This window comes from Papio anubis, chromosome 20 (genome assembly GCF_008728515.1).
Source record: "Papio anubis isolate 15944 chromosome 20, Panubis1.0, whole genome shotgun sequence".
NCBI classification, from domain to species: Eukaryota; Metazoa; Chordata; class Mammalia; order Primates; family Cercopithecidae; genus Papio; species Papio anubis.
This window is the reverse complement of record NC_044995.1, coordinates 14,441,084-14,460,372: the sequence shown is the minus strand read 5'-3', so window position 1 is coordinate 14,460,372 and position 19,289 is coordinate 14,441,084. Positions and strand designations below refer to the sequence as shown.

Here is a 19,289-nt window from a genome sequence, read left to right as displayed (position 1 = left end):
ATGGTGTTGAGGACACAGTCCTATTTACACAGGGTTCATGGCCTCTGGAAAAGATAGACCCCTCCCTAGACAGTAACAGTCTGGGGTGGTCAGAGATGGGGTGGAGGAAGCCTAGGAGGCCGTGGGAGCCCAGAGAAGATGCCTGTCCAGTCTGAGAAGTCAGGGAAGGCTTCTTGGAAGAAGGGCCAGGTGCCTATGAACTGAGACCTGAAGGGTGTGCAGACGTGAGCCCGGCTAGGTAGGCAGGAAGGACCTTCAGGCAGAGGAAAGAGTTTGTGCAAAGGCCTTAAGGCAAAAGCAGGTATTTGTAAGATGTTGAATCTGCAAAGTCAAAGGCTCTAGATGGCGAGTGAGTGTTGGGGATGTGTGGCTGGATTGGTGAGCAAGGGTCAGATCAGAGAGGACCCTTAAGTAAGATCATTATGAAATGTATCCTGAGGGTACTAGGGAGCCATGGAAGGTTTTGAGCAGATTCAACCACTGCTGCACCATGGAGGGTATGTTTGAGTCTCTGAGGCCAGAGGCAGGGAGACCAGGGAGGAAAGAGGCTGGGTGTGGATGTGGGTAGGAGCCACCGTGGCTTGGGCTAGGGCAGGAGCCCTTTCAGGAAGGAACACTGGCCTGGCCCTGCCCTTATGGGGTTCCAGCCCAGGCCAGTCCCTAGGGACAGGGCACAGGGACATGGGCTATGCCTGCCCCTCATGCTCATATACAGAACTGAGGTTGTGAGCCGTGTGTTTCACCCTGATGCCAACATTTTTTACGTTTGTTGTTATAGGTGATAGGAACAAAATTTTACAGCAGGGGTTTCTGCCCTTTGGCAATGAAGAAACTAAATCAGAGGGTCTGTAACCACTCCCCTACCCTTCACCCCTCCATGTGCCCACAGCCCCCAACGTGGCCCCTACAGTATTGTTTCATGTGGCCACTCCTGCTGTGGAGTGGGGAGGGATGGCGCTGGTGCAGGGGATGCTGAGGCTTACCAGAGTAGGCCCAGCAGGGCTCTTGTTGCCATTTTCTAGATGAGGAAAAGTGAGGCCCTGACAAAAGGAGAGTCTTGATTGAGGCCAGCCAGCCAGTGAGGGGCAGGATGAGGGCCTTGAGCCATCTCCCAGCCTCCAGACTGTGGGACTCTCACCACCAAAAGTGGCGGTAATAATAACTCACCGAGCAGCACAGGTGATACACGTGCCTGGCACACTTCAGTGAGTCCTGCTGAGCCTTTACTCCCTGAATCCTCACAATGCCCCAGGCTGGTACCATGATTACTAGTTCCACTGGACAGAGGAGGAAACTGTAGCCTGAGAGGCTAAGTGACTTGCCCGGTGTCCCTCAGCTAGGAAAAGAGAGAGCCAGGATTTTTTTTTTTTTTTTTTGAGACAGAGTCTCCCTCTGTCGCCGAGGCTGGAGTCCAGTGGCGCGATCTCGGCTCACTGCAAGCTCCGCCTCCCAGGTTCACGCCATTCTCCTGCCTCAGCCTCCCAAGTAGCTGGGACTGCAGGCACCTGCCACCACGTCTGGCTAATTTTTTTTTTGCATTTTTAGTAGAGACGGGGTTTCACCGTGTTAGCCAGGATGGTCTCGATCTCCTGACCTGGTGATCTGCCTGCCTCAGCCTCCCAAAGTGCTGGGATTACAGGCGTAAGCCAGACAGCCAGGATTTTGAGACAGAGTCTGGCTCTGTCGCCCAGGCTGCAGTGCAATAGCGCAATCTTGGCTCACTGCAACTTCCTCCTCCTGGATTCAAGCAATTCTCCCGCCTCAGCCTCCCGAGTAGCTGGGATTACAGGAGTGCGCCACCACGCCCGGCTAATTTTTGTATTTTTAGTAGAGCTGAGGTTTCACCATGTTGGCCAGGACCAACCATGTTGGTCAGGAGTCTTGAACTCCTGACCTCAGGTGATCCTTCTACCTTGGGCTCCCAAAGTGCTGGGATTACAGGCGTGAGTCACCGCACCCAGCTGCCAAGAGCCAGGATTTGAAATCAGACTGTCTGGCTCCAGATCCCAGGCTCTCAAGCACTTTCAATAATAACAATGATAACAATAATACCTACTCTACTGTGCGAAGACTGTGTGCCTAACCCCGGGCTTGGGGCCATTTCATCAGCTCTGCCTGATGCTGTGAAGCAGATTGCCAGGCCTGTTGTCCAGGGGTAGACTGAGGATCAGAGAAGGGAGGCCCCTTGCTGGGGGCTACCTGGTCGTCATAACTTGTCCAGTGCCTGTCCTGGCAGTTCTGAGGAGCACCTCCCTAACAACACCCATGCTGAGGTATCCAGGCCGCCTTCAGGTTCCTGAACAGCCGGCCCTTTCATTCTTCTCCCAGAGGCCTCCCTAAGCCCTTGGGAGGTAGGCAGCTTGCAGCCTTCTCCCCACGGGGCCCAGATAGGGCAGACCATGTTCAGTGGTATAGTCAGGTTGCAGGCTTCGTCCCTTCTGCTGGCCCGTGCCAGGGCCTGACCCTCCATCAGAGGGCAGCAGGTGTGAGGGGGCGGCCCAGGGCAGCCTGCCTGCTCCTGCCCCCAGCCAGGCATTTGCTTCCGCTGGGGGACTTGCTGGGGCAGGCGGCTGGCATTCTCCACATTCTGCGCATGGCATGGCCAGCCAGCTGCCGTTGCCACCTCCCTCTGACTCTTCCCGCCTGCTCCCCAGGAGAGGATCCCGCCCCAGGGCCTGCAGCCCCAGTCCAGGAGGCCAGATGTCTCAGCCCCATTCCTGGTATGGCCTCCCTCCCGGCTCCCAGCTTCCTGCCTGGCTTCCCCTTATTGACGGGCATTGCTTCTTGTCCTGGGCCTCTGTCTGGCAGTCTGGCTCTGTCTGTCTGTCTTATCCTTGGCTTGCTCTATCTCTGGTCTCTATTTCTAGGTCGATACGTGTGTCTCTTTCGGGACCTCTATCTGTCTGACTCTTCTTTGAGTCTGGGGGCTCCCTATGTCTTCCTGGGTTTGTCTGTCTCTAGACTTCAGTCCTTGTCTGAGCTTTCAGCCCACCCTCCTTCTGTTTTGGCTGCCAGTCTTGGCATCCTGTGTCTCTGGGCCAGCCTTGGCTTCTCTTTGGCCCTCCCACTCCCACTCTTTGGATGGACTTGCTGCCCCCATGCCAGCCTCCCAGCCCCACCCTGTGCATATCAGGTGTTCTATTCTTTTAAGACAGTGGGCAGTTGCCAAGCACCAGGTCTCCTACTTCCTTCTTGGGGAGTGTTGGGAGGTTGTCCAGGCCGGGGAGACCCCTCATGCTCTTTGACAAATTAACTGCCTACTACTGTCCCTGAAATCTGCTGAGAAGTGTTGAGATCCATCCTGCAGACCCATCCACCATCCAAACACCTGTTCCCAAGACAGGCAGGAAGGCAGGGGCTATATGGACCAAGCTAGGAGATCCGGCTGTGGGGGGCGGCAGGAAAGAAGCTTCTGTGCCCACCCACGTGCTAGAGGGCATGACCCAGGTCACCCTACCTCCCCCGCTACCCCTTGCCTTTCATTTGATGCCAGCTTCATTGAAATGAGTCTCAGATATAGTGCACCCCAATGGGTAGGGCCTCAGAGACCAGGCAGTACCCACCAACTATGCTTGGGCAGGTGGGGAAAAAGAGGGGCCAGAGGGGTTAAGCCTGGGTCTCCTGACTCCCCAGATCCAGGTACTGCCCACCATAATTTCCATTTTGTCTCAAACAGTGAACCCTATCTCCACTAGCAGGAGCCAGCTCCCTCCTCATCCCTCTGCCAGGCCCAGGGCTGAGCAGTCCTGGGGCAAGTGGGTGAGGAAGGCAGATGTGGATGCAGGCACAGGCAAGGATGAGCCTAGGGAGGTACTGAGTCTGGGGAAGCCAGGGGGCAGGGACAACTCTGGTTCATGGAGGCTGATAAGGGAGGATCAGGTAGGTTTCTCATTGGAGGTGACATTTGAGCTGAAGTATGAGGAATGAGTAGATTTCAGAGTAGTCAAAGAAAGGAAAAGGCAATTCCACCTGAAGCAGCTGCATGAGCAAAGACCAGGAGGAGTGAAAGTGCATGAACTCCGAGTGGCTAGTTGAGGCTGGAGCTGACACCAGAGTCCAGGCTTAGCAGAAGGGTGCTGTGGACGACAGGCCCAGCCTGAATGCCAGGCTGAGAAGCTGGGACTCTACTCGGTCCAGTAAAGAGCCAAGAAGGCATTTAGAGCAGGGGAGGGAAAAGGTCGGATCTAGGTGTCAGAGACCCCTGGAGATCGCCCTGGAAAGGCAGGAGTTGGTAAGAAGATGGCTTGGAGAAGAGGAGGAGAGGAGGAAGAGCTTGTGAAGTTGCAGGAATGAGTCTTGGTGACTTTGTAGAAGAGACCCCAGCTCCACCAGCTTAGCAGGAACTGCGAGGCGTCAGGCTGCCTCCTGGCGGCAGGCCGCGGCGGGACAGCAGGCGCGCGCATGCGCGGCAGGGGGGGGGGTAGGGGTTGGTACGTCCCGGAGCCCCCGGCGCCCGGGTATTAATGGCTCCATTAGTGGCCGGGAGGGAGGCGCATTAGCGGCGGCGACGGCGTCTGGCTCCCATTACCACCGGCGGCAGCGGCTGCACCGCAGGCGGCTGGACCCTAGCCCGCCGCGCCGCCTCCTCCACCCCCACCCTATCCCCTGTTCCCGCTCCCCACGAGGCACCGGGCAGGGAACTCCCGTCCCCTTTTTTCGGCGGAAAAGCTGATTGTGAAGCCAGATAGATTTGGGTTCAAATCCCGGCTGTGCCACCTCCCGGCTGCAAGATGCTGTCCCCCCACTGAGCCTGTTTCTTGTGAAGTAGTCGGGGAAACCAGGTGCTCTGGGGGTTGCGTAGACGCGGACTGGCACCCAGCGAGGGCCGCGCCCAGCCCCCGCTGGCACCCAGGGGTGCTGGTTCCCGCGCGCCCCTGGGTGCAGGCCTCCTGTGTCGGTCCTCCGTCCTTCCCATTGGTTGCCGTCTCGCCCGCCGACCGCTGATTGGCCGAGGCCTGCTTCCCCGCCCCTGAGCGATTAACCCCTGCGCGGCCGCGTCCTTGGGCTGGGTGGGGGACCCTCCCTCCCACCGCAGACAGCTCGGGTGCCAGCTGGCCGGCGCCCCGCCGCGGCCCGCGTGGGTGTCAGGCCGGCCGGGCACCCGCCCGCCCTCCCTGCACAAAGCGGCTTTGTGGGGCCTGCCTGGGGTTGGCTAGGGGCCAGGCGGCGAGTGGAAAATCTCGTGAGCGCGGGGAGGGAAGGGGAACGCAGGGCGGCGCCCCCTCCTCTGCTCGGGTCTTGGCGCCTCCCTCAGCCCGCGCAGACCAACCCTCCCAGCCCCAGCGCCTGTACACCCCTTCCCCGCCCCCGCACCTTCCCTTCCCCAAACCCACGTCTCTCAACCCCCGACCCCCGCATCCCACCCATCTCCCAATCCTTGGAGACCATCCCCCACACACTCTCCCCTGTCTCTCTTTTCCTCCTGGTCCCCCTGCCTACCCCAGCCCCACTCACACTGACTCACCCCAGCGCTATTTTTAGCCCCCCATCCCTGCCGAGCCGCGCCAGCCCAATCCTGGGCTCGTTCCCCAGGCAACCCTGGCCGTCGCCGACGCCGCCCGGGGTGGGTGGGTGGGTGTGTATGTGGAAAGCGGGTGAGGGGAGCTGGGGACACCAGGGTGGTGAGCTGAGGCGGGGACCTGGGCCTGGAGAGCAGGGTGGGGAGCCGCAGGCGGCCGGCAGGGGTGCGGTGCCTAGCGGGCTCAATAAATGGGCCCCGTGAGTTTAGAGTGCGCCTCTGCCTGTCCCTCAGTCTGTCAGCATCCCTGGCTGCTCGCCCCAGGCCTCTGGGCAGGCCTCAGCCTGTACGGCCCGCCTGGGTGACTGTTGATGTCTTCGTCTGGGTTCCCTGTCCCCAGGCCTGGGTGTGGTGGCACAGTGGGGGCTGTTTAGGGGCAGTCCTTCTGTGGAGTTGGTTAGGGGTTGGTGCAGAGGGTGGCTGCCATCACAGTCCTGCTCAGTACCTTTTTCCAACTAGGGAGGCCCCTGTTAGGGTCGGGGATGGCAAGAGAGAGGGAGCTGTCTAGGGACAGGACCTGCTCCCTCCCCTCTGCTCCTAATCCACCCCCACCCAGGGTTCCTCCACCCTGAACAATAGAAGCTAAGTATAGGGCTGGCCCAGCGCCCAGGGCAGGGGGGCCCTTCCCGCCCGGATTCCCGCCCCTCCCTACCAGGCTAGGCCCCCACTTGGTTGTACCCTGCCCCGAAAGGGGCCTCTTCCCATCTCTCCTCCGTGGGCACTGTGTCTTCTACCAGATGTGCAACCTTCCCAGATGTGTGGGGCCCTCTTTCCCTCCTGTGCCATGCCTGGCTCTTTTTCTGAACCAACAGAAGTGGGGGATCTGGGGGGCAGAGCCCCTCTGAGCTCTGTCCTTGGGCTTCATTGCAGTAGGGAAGGGGTTAACTTGCCAGTAGGTGACTCACTCACCGGTGGAGAGAGGAGGGGGCAGTGGTGGGGGCAGTGGTGGGGAGATAGCGGGCCACATTGATTTCAGCCTCAATTCCTGCCTCACATTGCAGTCCCTGGGGCAGTGAGGTAATGGAGGGTCTGAGTCTGGGACTGCATAGGAAGGAGGGGGCAGTCACCTAATAGTCCCTCTGGTTGCCCCTCCAGGCTCACAGCCAAGTGTCTGGCCCTGCAGTCTCTGGAGGTCAGCGAGCTACAGACCTTCCCTTCCCTTTTGGGCTCAGGTTACCCAGTTTTTGCCCCCTCTCCATTCCTTCAGCTCTGTCAGTGGATGAGGCAGGTTGGGGAAAGAGCTCCTCTGCTCCTGTCGACCATCCAACCTGTGTAAGAGCCCAGTCTTGGTCCGTCTTAGCCTGTGCAACCTTTACCTGCCCAATTGTGCGACCCCAGTCCTGTGCCTTTACTGGGTATGGCCCCAGGGCCCCTCTTGCGTGATCCAGGGCCTTTGTGTCTCTGCCAGATGGGCTCTACATCCTTGCCTGTGTCTTCATGTGAGCCCCCTCACCTTTCTGTGGTCCACGTGGCTCTGTATCATTGTCTAACTATATTCCCCAGCCTCTGTTTGGAGTTCCCTCCCTGGGTCCACCCTGAGGTTAAGCCTTGAGTAATGGAAACAGCACTTGAGTTGGAGCTCTGGGCTGGTACATCTTGACTGCATGATCTTGCCACAGTTTATTCAATCTCTGAGGCTCGTTTTCTCACCTGAACAATGGGTGTAATAAAGCATACCTCCCTAGGTGGCTGTGAGGATTCAATGAACCAGATAATACACACAAGCTCCCAGCACACAGCAGCCCCAGTAAGTGTTAGTTTCCTTTCTTCCTGGCCCTTTTTTTCTGGGAGGAGTGGGGGTTAGTGGGTGGCTGGCAGAGTAGTGTGGTGGGGTCACCATGGTGTGCTCTGTGGTCCCCTGCATTATGCTGCTAGATAGAGGGTCCAGAGTGGCAGATGAGTGTCAGGGTGAGTGGCTGAATGATGGCGATGGCCACTGGGCTCTGTATACCTGATGGGCCCGGGTACTGAAGCAGGTAGCGCCCATTAGAGTAGGATTATATAGAGGGTGGGGTCGGTATGATGGTGTCTGCGAGAGCTGAGTGTGCACTGGGAATAGGAGGTGCTTTGTGAGTGCTAGGAAGGCTATGTGTGTGATGGAGGAGTATGTGGTTGTGTGGGAGGGGTGTGGAGTGTGTAGTGGACAAGCAGGGCTATGCTGAGTTCCTCCTGTTTGACATGTTGTCTGTTTGCATGATTCATGTGGGCTGGTGGGGGTGTGATGAGGATGCGGGTTGGCAAGGCATGTGTGACAGGGCATGGATGAGATGGGTGATGAGAACAGGATGGGTGAATGCACGATGGTGGGTGGGGAGCAATGGACTGTGAGCGTGTGCGGTTGTACATCTGTGTGAGCAGGTGTGTGAGGTGTGACTTCGTGTGTCACAGTGTGGGTGTAAGACAGAGGGTATATGTGCCCGTGGGGTGTGTAGGAGATAATGGGTGTGGCACGAAAGTGTGTGTGTGTATGTCTGTGAGGAGAGTGAGTGTGAGTAGGTGAGGGCTCAGGGATGCCTCGTCCAGCCCTACGCGCAGTTTGTCTGCCCAGCGGGGCCAGGCGCGCCCAAGCGGGTGTGCGGGAGGCGGGCCGAGCCGCGCGTGAGCGTGTTCCTCGCGCCGACTGGACACACAGCACCACGCACAACCCCGGGACCTCCGCAGCGCGGCGCCCCGAACCGCCCCCCTGGCTCGGTGCCTTTACTGCAGTGCGCCCTCCCTGCCACCCTCCTACCGCGGCCCCGCCCCCGGCCGGCTCGGGGCCAACCGGAGCCCGCCCCGCCCTGCCCTTATTTGCATATGACTGACGTTCCCCCGGGGCGGCCAATGGGGGCGGGCGCGGCGGGGCCTGACCCGCGCGCGGCGGCGGCAGCCAATGGGCTCACGCGCGGGGGGCCGGGCTTGCGCGGAAGGCCGCGGGGGAAGCGGGGAAGGGGCGGGGGGAGGCGCGGCGGGGGGAGGGGAGCGCGTAGTAGTGGCGGGGCGGGGAGGCGGCGGTGGTTCGGCGCGGGGCTCGCTCGGAGCGCACGGACGGACGCACGCACGCTGGTCCGTCTGCCCGCCCGGGGCCGGAGGTCGACCCGGCGCTGAGCCTCGGGCCCCGGGCCCGGAAAGGCGGGGCGGCGGCGCCGGCAGCCGGGGCGCGCGGGGCCAGAGCCGTTACCCGCCGGAGCTGCGAGGGAGGGAGGGCGCGAGCGAGCCAGCGAGCGGGGAGCGGAGTGGGGCTGCCCCGCGCGCACGTGCGCTGCGCCCTGCCCTGCCTGCCCCGCCTGCCCCGCCCGCCGGACTCCGCGAGGGAGGAGGGAGAGGGAGGGGGCGGCGCCGATGGCCCCCGTGCCGCGCGCCCCGTGACGGCCCCCGCGCGCGCCGGGGCGGGCGGGGCCGGTGCGCCGACTCCCCGCCCCCCGGGCGGCGGGAGGCAGGCGGCGCTGTGCGCAGGCGCGCCCGGCGGAGACCCCCGCGTGGGGCGGCCGGAGGGGGGCGGCGGGGCATGCGGCGACGGCCTCCCGCTCCCCCCGGGCCCAAGCGGCGACGGCCGAGGAGCGGGCTGCGGGCCGAGCGGCGTCGGCCGCTGAGGAGGTGCGAGCCCCTGCCGGGCCCCCCCTGCGCCGGACCATGTATTCGGCCCACAGGCCCCTGATGCCCGCGTCCAGCGCGGCCTCCCGTGGCCTCGGCATGTTCGGTCAGTAGCGCCTGGGCCCTGGGACTGCAGGGGTCAAGGTGTCGGGGTGCTAAGTGCTGAGTAACGGTGATGGGGGTATAGTAGGAGAGAACAGTAAAGGCAGAGTAAAGGGATGATGGGGAAAGTTACGGAGCTCGGCCGGGCCGAGTGGTTAGTGACGGCAGGTGGGAGTGTAGCGGAGTGGCGCGTACCTGGGGACAGCTGTGATGTTAAAGTGATGGGATGGCACAGGGCTGCTGTAATAGAAAGGTGAGGGATGCCGAGTAACCGGCTGTGGAGCATGGGGTAGAATAGGAACAGCACGAGACCTGCTGGTCCTAGGGGAGGAGGCTTGGATTGGGTAGTGGGGCTGAGGACAGGGCTCAGGAAGCCAGTGAGGCACTGTTTGCTGATATCAGAGTGACGGGCTGCAGTGTGTGTGGTGTAGTTTGCAGAGAGCGCGACACCTAAGAACCTGGCGGGTTGTGCACTGGGGAGGGGTTCAGGAGGGAGCAGGACCAAAGGACTGCTCTCCATTGTCTGCTGGGTCCCTTTTCCCCACCCCACCCCCCCCAGAAAAGAGAAGACCCTGATGGGAAAGATCTTTGCAAAGAGAGGCACAGGTCTAAGTCTCTGGAGGCTTTTATATGGGGTTGGAGGGCCCAGCGGGTTTTCAGGGGTAAGGGACAGGGTCATTGTAGTCTTGAGTGCTCTTCAGTGCTGTCTTTGTGATCCCAGTCCCTTGTTTCCTGAGGTCTACTTTTTCCTTTGTCAGCCCCTCACAGAATCAGGTCTCCAGGCCAGTGCCTCGCACAGAGCTTCCCCCCCTCCCATGCCCATCTCTCCAGGCTTCTGAAGGCATGGGGAGGTCACCTCAGGTCAGGTTGATCTGGATCAAGGGAAGGCCTGGAATGATGGAGAGCAGGGCTAGGGCGGTTCCCTCCTCCCTTCTTCGTCTTCCCCGAGCAGGGGCCTCTCTCCTCTGCTGGTTCCACTTCCCCCAGGGAGCCAGGCTCTGTGAGGGGAAGCCCACTTGTATCCTAGGCCCGCCCCAAAAGTCCAGCCAGGGGTAGGTCCCAGCCTAGAGCTTGCTCTTCCACCACCCACCTCTTGGGGCTGAAGGTTGGACCCCTGGGACCAGCCTCTTGGTGAGGAAGCATCTTCCTGTGCATATCCTCAAGGAAACACCTGGCACTTGTGCCCTCTCTGGGTAGAGACTTGTAACAATCCTCTCTTCTAGCCCATTGTCCGTGTCTTTTCTTCCAAGGAGTTTACCACACCCTCCCCTGTTTTGGGCAAGGGGGCTGGACCCTGGACTACAGATAAGCCGAGGGGCTGATGGGGAGGGCGGCTGGGAGGCCGATTTGTGGATGGTGCATTCTGTTCGTGGGGGCGAAGGGGAGAGCTGCTAGAGCCACCTGTGCCCAGCCAGGAAGGGCAGGTCTGGTACTGTTTGTGGTGGGGAAGGCAGGCAAGGAGCAGGACTTCTCCCACACCACAGTTCCCACACCACAGTTGTAAGAGACTCCACAGCCTGTGGGTAGTGAACAGAGAGTTGGAGGGGAGGGGACATGGGGCCGTATGCCTCAGGAAAGGGAAAGAGAGCATGAGGCCAAGGTGAGAGATTGTGTCGGGTAGCGACTGGGCTGCTGGGAATGTGGCATGACGGGGGTGGGGGTCCCAGCCCGTAGAGATCTGGGGCCTTGGTAGTGTGGGATGGCAGCCGAGCATGACCTGGTTTGTGGCAGGAGCAAATCGTTCCTCTGGCCTGTTCCCTGGTGGCAGGGCTGATGGAGATTGGTGGGGGGAGGAGTGGGGCGTGAGTACTATTTCCCTTCCCCGCTTCTGTTTTCTTTTTTATAAATCTAGAAACCTTTCAGGGAGGAGTTTTTCCTGAGTGACGTTGCATGGACGAGTCCAAGAGGCTCTGGTGTTGGGGGTGGGGGGTAGACAAAAGGGGTGGGGCTACCTCATCTAGGGTGGGGAAGACCTTGAGTTGGGGCTGGGACCGGGTTCTGCTGCACAGCTCACCTGGCTCCTTTCCACAGTGTGGACGAATGTGGAACCTCGCTCTGTGGCTGTGTTCCCCTGGCACTCCTTAGTCCCCTTCCTGGCACCCAGCCAGCCTGACCCCTCCGTGCAGCCGAGCGAGGCCCAGCAACCTGCCAGCCACCCAGTGGCCTCCAACCAGAGCAAAGGTGAGGGCTGGGAGGACTGGGGGGAAGCGAGGGTGTGGGGTCCAGGTGGCCTAGGAGCCCTCTGATCTACCTCTGTGTCCCCAGAACCTGCTGAGTCGGCAGCTGTTGCTCATGAAAGGCCACCAGGTGGGACAGGGGGTGCTGACCCTGGGCGGCCCCCTGGAGCCACATGCCCTGAGAGCCCAGGACCCGGACCCCCACACCCTTTGGGGGTGGTGGAACCTGGTAAGGGTCCGCCTCCCACCACAGAGGAGGAGGCCCCTGGCCCCCCAGGAGAGCCCCGACTGGACAGTGAGACAGAGAGTGACCATGATGATGCGTGAGTTCCCTGAGGTGTGGTACTTGGGGGTGGGATGGCCAGAGACATGGCCCTCACTGTGCCTGCTGCCCTGCCGCAGCTTCCTCTCCATCATGTCTCCTGAGATCCAGTTGCCTCTACCGCCTGGAAAACGTCGGACCCAGTCCCTCAGTGCCCTACCCAAGGAACGGGACTCATCTTCTGAGAAGGATGGACGCAGCCCCAACAAGGTACTTTATCCCTGCCTGTCCCGTGCTTACCCCGTGGCCACCCACACCTGTCTCCCTGGTCCTAATTGTCCCATTCTGGGCTGTGTTTAATGCAGCGGGAGAAGGACCACATCCGGCGGCCCATGAATGCCTTCATGATCTTCAGCAAGCGGCACCGGGCCCTGGTCCACCAGCGTCATCCCAACCAGGACAACCGGACCGTCAGCAAGATCCTGGGCGAGTGGTGGTATGCCTTGGGGCCCAAGGAGAAGCAGAAGTACCACGACCTGGCCTTCCAGGTAACGCCCCTGCCTCTTGGCTCCTCCGAGCTTCTTCTGGTGGGGTGGGTGAGTGAAGGGTTGCCCTGCCCTCTCCTGCCAGGTGAAGGAGGCCCACTTCAAGGCCCACCCAGATTGGAAGTGGTGCAACAAGGACCGAAAGAAGTCCAGCTCGGAGGCCAAGCCCACGAGCCTGGGGCTGGCAGGAGGGCACAAGGAGACGCGGGAGCGGAGCATGTCGGAGACGGGCACTGCCGCTGCCCCTGGGGGTTAGTCAGCCCCTTGGCTCTCCCACCTTGCCACTTCCCTCCCCGAGAGCCACCAGCTACCCCCTTGCTTGCTCCTCCCCTGCCCCAGCAGCTCCTCTGTGCTCTATCACTTTTATTTGGCGACCCGACCCTTATCTGTAAAGGAACCGGCAGTTGATTCATGTGAAGGAGCCAGGGAGATCCAGACAGATAGATTCCCAAACAGCAATCTCATTATCAACTGTTGTATAATGAGTGTTTACTATGTGCCAAGCACTACAGGGAATATAAGCTCTAGTCTGCAAAACCCCATTCTATTTCTAGAAGAAGAAACTGAGGTTCAGAGAGGCAAAGTCACTTGCTTAAAGTCATAAACAAGCAAGTGACAGAGCTAGAATGTAAACCCCAGTTTGGCCCCCAACACCATAGTTGGGGCCACTGCAGCTCGCAAACACCCCTGATGGGCTGCTTCCACTTATTGAGGGTGTCTGGTGTGCCTGGCAGTGTTCTGGGGCACATTTTTGGAATGAGCCTATGGATATGCAGTTCTATGAGGATAGATGGTGGTTCCTATGGATATGCAGTTCTATGAGGATAGATGGTAGTTCCTATGGATATGGCAGTTCTATGAGGATAGATGGTAGTTCCTATGGATATGCAGTTCTATGAGGATAGATGGTAGTTCCTATGGGTATGGCAGTTCTATGAGGATAGATGGTAGTTCCTATGGATATGCAGTTCTATGAGGGTGGGTACACTAGTTACTTCTTCTCTGAGATGAGGGAACTGCCAGCACCACATGAACCTCTCTCTAGGCCTCCTTACTTTCAGGAGGGCTAGCCCCCAGGGAATGGGCCTGCTGCAACCCCAGAGGGCAGGAATCAGCAGGAAGGAGATGCTGGACTGGTGGTGGGTGGTGTTTTTTTATTTTACCAAGTGGCCCAGAAATTCCAGCCTGCTTCTGCCTAGTACCTAGAAATATCTATGGGTTGTTGGGCCAGTCGAGGTGCTGGTGAGAGGCTTACTGACTGTATAGCGCCCCCCTCTACTTTACAGTGTCCTCTGAGCTCCTGTCCGTCGCAGCCCAGACACTCCTGAGCTCGGACGCCAAGGTTCCAGGGAGCAGCTCCTGTGGGGCAGAACGGCTACACACAGTTGGGGGACCTGGCTCAGCTCGGCCCCGAGCTTTCTCTCACAGTGGGGTACACAGCCTGGATGGCGGCGAAGTGGACAGTCAGGCACTGCAGGAACTGACGCAGGTCTGGGGTGCAGGCCCCCAGGGGGTGGGCAGGGAGCCTGTCCAAGGCAGCAGCCCCACTGAAACCTCCCTGCCACCTTTCCTGCAGATGGTGTCCGGCCCTGCATCGTACTCTGGCCCAAAGCCTTCTACCCAGTATGGAGCTCCAGGTCCCTTTGCAGCCCCCGGTGAGGGAGGTGCCTTGGCGGCCACCGGGCGGCCTTCGCTGCTGCCCACCCGAGCTTCTCGTTCTCAGCGTGCGGCCAGTGAGGACATGACGAGTGATGAGGAGCGCATGGTCATCTGTGAGGAGGAAGGGGATGATGATGTCATTGGTGAGCATTGCAGGGCCCAGAATCTTGCCCAGGACCCAGCAGGCCAAGGCTCAGAGGGTGGGCAGAACTTGGATCCAGGCCCCTAGGCCCCTTTGGTTTCTTTTCCACTTGGTTTATGGTTACATGTGGCCAGTTCAGGCCCTGCCGAGTAAACCCAGCCCTGCCCTCAGGAAGCCCCCAGCCCTGCAGGCAATCTGGAGGACCTGGGTGTGACCAGATCTTCAGATGCAGTGTTAGGGGCTCTTCCCTGCAGCCTCATAGGCTCCTGCACTGGGCACTGGGCATGTGGGCACAGTCTTGGGCTGAGGAGTATCTTTTCTGGACAGCACTCCCTGCTGGTTTGGAGCAGAGCTGAGATCCAGGCTCCAGACTGTTTCCTCCTGGGTCCCCTTGCATCTAGCCCCCTCCCCATACTGTTCCCTCCACTCCCTCAGCTGATGATGGCTTTGGCACCACTGACATTGATCTCAAGTGCAAGGAGCGGGTGACCGACAGCGAGAGTGGGGACAGCTCTGGGGAGGACCCAGAGGGCAACAAGGTGAGGGCTTGGGTCACGGTGCTGTCACATCACACTCCCTCCTAAACCACGGGAATGTCTGTTTCTCCCGGGTATTTGAGAGAGGGGGAGATTAAGATCCAGAGAGGTCAAGCTGTTTGCCCCGTGGGGAGTTGGGTCATAGCCAGGATGAATTGAGGCCTTCAGCTGGGAGGGGTGCAGCCCTAGGCTGGCCTGGCTGACAGGCTGGATGGGCGTGGCTAGGGGGCTGCTATTGAGGTGTCGGAGTGTCCTGACCTGGGGTGTCTCCCTTTCATGCAGGGCTTTGGTCGGAAGGTGTTTTCACCTGTGATCCGTTCCTCCTTTACCCACTGCCGTCCCCCACTGGACCCTGAGCCCCCAGGGCCCCCGGATCCTCCTGTAGCCTTTGGCAAAGGCTATGGTTCCACCCCATCCTCCTCTGCGTCCTCGCCTGCTTCCTCCTCAGCCTCGGCAGCCACCTCCTTCTCACTGGGCTCAGGAACCTTCAAGGCCCAGGAGTCTGGTCAGGGCAGCACAGCGGGCCCCCTACGGCCCCCGCTCCCTGGGGCGGGGGGTCCAGCGACACCTTCCAAGGCTACCCGGTTCCTCCCAACGGATCCTACCACCTTCCGGCGCAAGAGACCTGAAAGTGTGGGTGGCCTGGAGCCGCCAGGCCCCTCAGTCATCGCGGCCCCTCCCAGCGGAGGAGGAAGCATTCTGCAGACACTGGTGCTGCCCCCAAACAAGGAGGAGCAAGAGGGTGGCGGAGCCAGAGTGCCCTCCGCCCCCGCCCCATCACTGGCCTACGGGGCCCCAGCAGCTCCCCTGTCCCGTCCTGCTGCCACCATGGTCACCAACGTGGTGCGGCCTGTCAGCAGCACTCCTGTGCCCATCGCCTCTAAGCCCTTCCCCACCTCTGGCCGGGCTGAGGCGTCTCCAAATGACACAGCAGGTGCCAGGACTGAAATGGGCACTGGGTCTCGGGTGCCTGGGGGCTCCCCGCTGGGTGTCAGTTTAGTGTATTCGGACAAGAAGTCGGCAGCAGCCACCTCACCAGCCCCACATTTGGTGGCTGGACCCCTGCTGGGCACTGTGGGAAAGGCGCCTGCCACTGTCACTAACCTACTGGTGGGCACCCCGGGGTATGGGGCCCCTGCGCCCCCTGCTGTCCAGTTCATTGCCCAGGGGGCCCCTGGCGGTGGGACCACTGCGGGCTCAGGAGCAGGTGCTGGGAGTGGCCCCAATGGGCCAGTACCGCTGGGCATCCTGCAACCAGGTGCCCTGGGCAAGGCTGGGGGAATCACCCAGGTACAGTACATCCTGCCCACGCTGCCCCAGCAGCTTCAGGTGGCACCTGCCCCAGCACCAGCCCCTGGGACCAAGGCAGCGACTCCCAGCGGCCCTGCACCCACCACCAGCATCCGTTTCACCCTCCCACCGGGCACTTCCACCAACGGCAAAGTCTTGGCCGCCACTGCACCCACTCCTGGCATCCCCATCCTGCAGTCTGTACCCTCCGCCCCACCCCCCAAAGGTGAGACCTGGGCCGGGCAGCACTAGGAGAGGGGCCATAATCCTATTTGACTCCCTTGTAACCTTTTTCTTTCTTGCCTCTTAACTTCCAGCCCAGTCAGTTTCTCCCGTGCAGGCCCCGCCCCCGGGTGGCTCAGCCCAACTGCTGCCTGGGAAGGTCCTAGTGCCCCTGGCCGCCCCTAGCATGTCAGTGCGGGGTGGAGGGGCCGGCCAGCCGCTGCCACTGGTGAGCCCACCCTTCTCAGTACCTGTGCAGAATGGTGCCCAGCCCCCCAGCAAGGTGAGGGACTGCTTTTCTCTCTACGTGCTGGGTGTTGGCCCCTGTACCCCACCATTTCTTTGTTTTTCCTTCAATCTTCTCTTCTTTTCCGTGTTTCTGGTTCCCTGTCTTGCTATCTTCCGTGATTTCTTTTTTTTTTTTTTTTTGAGACGGAGTCTCGCTCTGTCGCCCAGGCTGGAGTGCAGTGGCCGGATCTCAGCTCACTGCAAGCTCCGCCTCCCGGGTTTACGCCATTCTCCTGCCTCAGCCTCCCGAGTAGCTGGGACTACAGGCGCCCGCCACCTCGCCCGGCTAGTTTTTTGTATTTTTTTTAGTAGAGACGGGGTTTCACCGTGTTAGCCAGGATGGTCTCGATCTCCTGACCTTGTGATCCGCCCGTCTCGGCCTCCCAAAGTGCTGGGATTACAGGCTTGAGCCACCGCGCCTGGCCATCTTCCGTGATTTCTTTGTGCATCCTGACTTTCTCAAGTTCTCAGTGTCTGTACCCTACTCCTCTGTGTCCCCACGTCCCACTGTTATCTTGCCCATCCTGTTCTCACCCCAAGTTCTGTGTTTCTTGCTTTTGCTTAGAGCCCCACTTTAGGTCTTGGTCCTCCCCTGCCCCAGTCAGGGGCCACAGCTCATCCTGGCCTATGGGTGCCCTTCCCCACAGATCATCCAGCTGACCCCGGTGCCTGTGAGCACACCCAGCGGCCTGGTGCCGCCCCTGAGCCCAGCCACACTCCCTGGACCCACTTCACAGCCTCAGAAGGTCCTGCTGCCCTCCTCCACCAGGTAATTGCAGCTGAGCCCACACTCAGAGGCCAGGGAAGGGGTGGGGCGGGGCCAGCTTACCTCACTCCTCCCCATTTCCTCTCCCTGCGGCAGAATCACCTATGTGCAGTCAGCGGGCGGGCACGCGCTGCCCCTGGGTACCAGCCCTGCATCCAGCCAGGCTGGAACAGTCACCTCGTACGGGCCCACGAGCTCTGTAGCTCTAGGCTTCACCTCGCTGGGGCCCAGTGGCCCCGCCTTCGTGCAGCCCCTGCTCTCAGGTGAGGGGCGGCCTGGCAGGCAGTGCTGGGGACCCAGGGTGGGGCTGAGGCAGTCCGGGCCCTAACTTGGTCTCCTGCTTCTCCTCTGTCTCTCAGCAGGCCAAGCCCCACTGCTGGCTCCCGGTCAGGTGGGCGTGTCGCCTGTGCCCAGTCCCCAGCTGCCACCTGCCTGTGCAGCCCCCGGAGGTCCTGTCATAACGGCGTTTTACTCTGGCAGCCCTGCACCCACCTCCTCAGCACCCCTGGCCCAGCCGTCGCAGGCCCCCCCAAGCCTGGTCTACACTGTGGCCACCAGCACAACCCCACCTGCAGCCACCATTCTGCCCAAGGGCCCGCCAGCCCCTGCCACTGCCACCCCAGCCCCGACTAGCCCTTTCCCTAGTGCCACAGGTAGGTGTCAGATCAACCCAGAGCAGGGTGAGTTGGGGGACCCAGGGGATGGGCTCCAGTCAGGCCTGGCTCAGCAAACACTTTTCTCACCACTAGCAGGTTCCATGACCTACAGCTTAGTGGCCCCCAAGGCCCAGCGGCCCAGCCCGAAGGCCCCCCAGAAAGTGAAGGCAGCCATCGCCAGCATTCCTGTGGGGTCCTTTGAGGCAGGTGCCTCTGGGCGACCTGGCCCTGCACCCCGGCAGCCTCTGGAGCCTGGCCCAGTCCGAGAGCCAACTGCCCCAGAGTCTGAGCTTGAGGGGCAGCCCACACCACCAGCCCCTCCACCTGCCCCAGAGACCTGGACTCCCACGGCCCGGAGCAGCCCCCCACCGCCCCCGCCTGCTGAGGAGCGGACCAGCGCCAAGGGTCCTGAGACCATGGTGAGTGCCTGCAGGCCGTGGGGCTCCCACTGCCACTTGGCTATGCCTCTCCGTTGACGTCTTTGCTTTTCTGTCCTACTCCTCTTCCCTCCATGCCTGTGTGTCTCTCAGGTTAAAGGGTCCCCCTGTCCTTTCTGCCTGCCTGTGTTGTCTCCCCTCCCATCTGAGGCCCCTGTCTTGGCCTTCCTGAGGCTGTGTGACGGCCTTCTCGAGGGGTCTGCCGGGCGGGTTCAGATCCAACTCTTTGTTTCTGGCCTTTGCCCCAGAGTCTGAGCTCAGTGTTCTCCATCTCCCTGCCTATCTCCATCCCAGGCCAGCAAATTCCCCAGCTCATCTTCAGACTGGCGCGTCCCTGGGCAGGGCCTGGAGAATCGTGGGGAGCCTCCCACTCCTCCCAGCCCAGCCCCAGCTCCAGCCGTAGCCCCTGGTGGCAGCAGCGAGAGCAGCAGTGGACGGGCAGCCGGGGATACCCCCGAGCGCAAGGAGGCGGCTGGTACTGGCAAGAAGGTGAAGGTGCGGCCCCCGCCCCTGAAGAAGACCTTTGACTCTGTGGACAAGTGAGCATGGGCTGGGGCCTTGGTGGAGCGTGTGGGGTGGTGGGAGTGGGAGCCGCTGCAGGCCGAGGCGGGGGAGGTGACCCTGCCAGCCCTCCAGCAGGGTCCTGTCAGAAGTGGACTTCGAAGAGCGCTTTGCTGAGCTGCCTGAGTTTCGGCCTGAGGAGGTGCTGCCCTCCCCCACCCTGCAGTCTCTGGCCACCTCACCCCGGGCCATCCTGGGCTCTTACCGCAAGAAGAGGAAGAACTCCACGGGTAGGCGAGCGTCGGACAACCAGGGTCCATAGGTGGAGGGCAGACTGGGGCCACCTGCACTGAGTCTGCTTCTGTTTGGCCAGACCTGGATTCAGCACCCGAGGACCCTACCTCGCCCAAGCGCAAGATGAGAAGACGCTCCAGCTGCAGCTCGGAGCCCAACACCCCCAAGAGTGCCAAGTGCGAGGGGGACATCTTCACCTTTGACCGTACAGGTGCCGTGGTGGGCAGAACTCTGGGGGCCTGCAGGAGGAGTGGGTCTCTTGAAGGCAGTTAGAGTGGGAGAGGTAGGGTGGGTCCATCCAGGCTGGGAGGAAGCACAGCC

General features: G+C 61.0%; 1 protein-coding gene across 8 annotated transcripts in view; it reads left to right on the top strand.

Moving 5' to 3' along the window:
- Positions 1-19,289, top strand: part of CIC (capicua transcriptional repressor) — a 28,068-nt gene that overhangs the window by 7,407 nt on the left and 1,372 nt on the right. For 2 of the 8 annotated variants that reach the window (XM_009194601.3, XM_009194600.3), the window contains exons 3-19: positions 11,225-11,374; positions 11,459-11,693; positions 11,773-11,902; positions 11,998-12,180; positions 12,263-12,428; positions 13,464-13,666; positions 13,754-13,979; positions 14,414-14,517; positions 14,797-16,030; positions 16,122-16,309; positions 16,962-17,083; positions 17,177-17,343; positions 17,440-17,733; positions 17,830-18,155; positions 18,468-18,712; positions 18,810-18,964; positions 19,048-19,179. In XM_009194601.3, the coding sequence (XP_009192865.1) occupies positions 11,225-11,374; positions 11,459-11,693; positions 11,773-11,902; positions 11,998-12,180; positions 12,263-12,428; positions 13,464-13,666; positions 13,754-13,979; positions 14,414-14,517; positions 14,797-16,030; positions 16,122-16,309; positions 16,962-17,083; positions 17,177-17,343; positions 17,440-17,733; positions 17,830-18,155; positions 18,468-18,712; positions 18,810-18,964; positions 19,048-19,179 (4,260 nt within the window). Of the gene's footprint in view, positions 1-8,974; positions 9,198-11,224; positions 11,375-11,458; positions 11,694-11,772; positions 11,903-11,997; positions 12,181-12,262; positions 12,429-13,463; positions 13,667-13,753; positions 13,980-14,413; positions 14,518-14,796; positions 16,031-16,121; positions 16,310-16,961; positions 17,084-17,176; positions 17,344-17,439; positions 17,734-17,829; positions 18,156-18,467; positions 18,713-18,809; positions 18,965-19,047; positions 19,180-19,289 lie in introns of those variants that run through there. The other 6 variants (XM_003915621.5, XM_009194602.3, XM_009194603.3 and 3 more) reach the window with 6 other exon arrangements.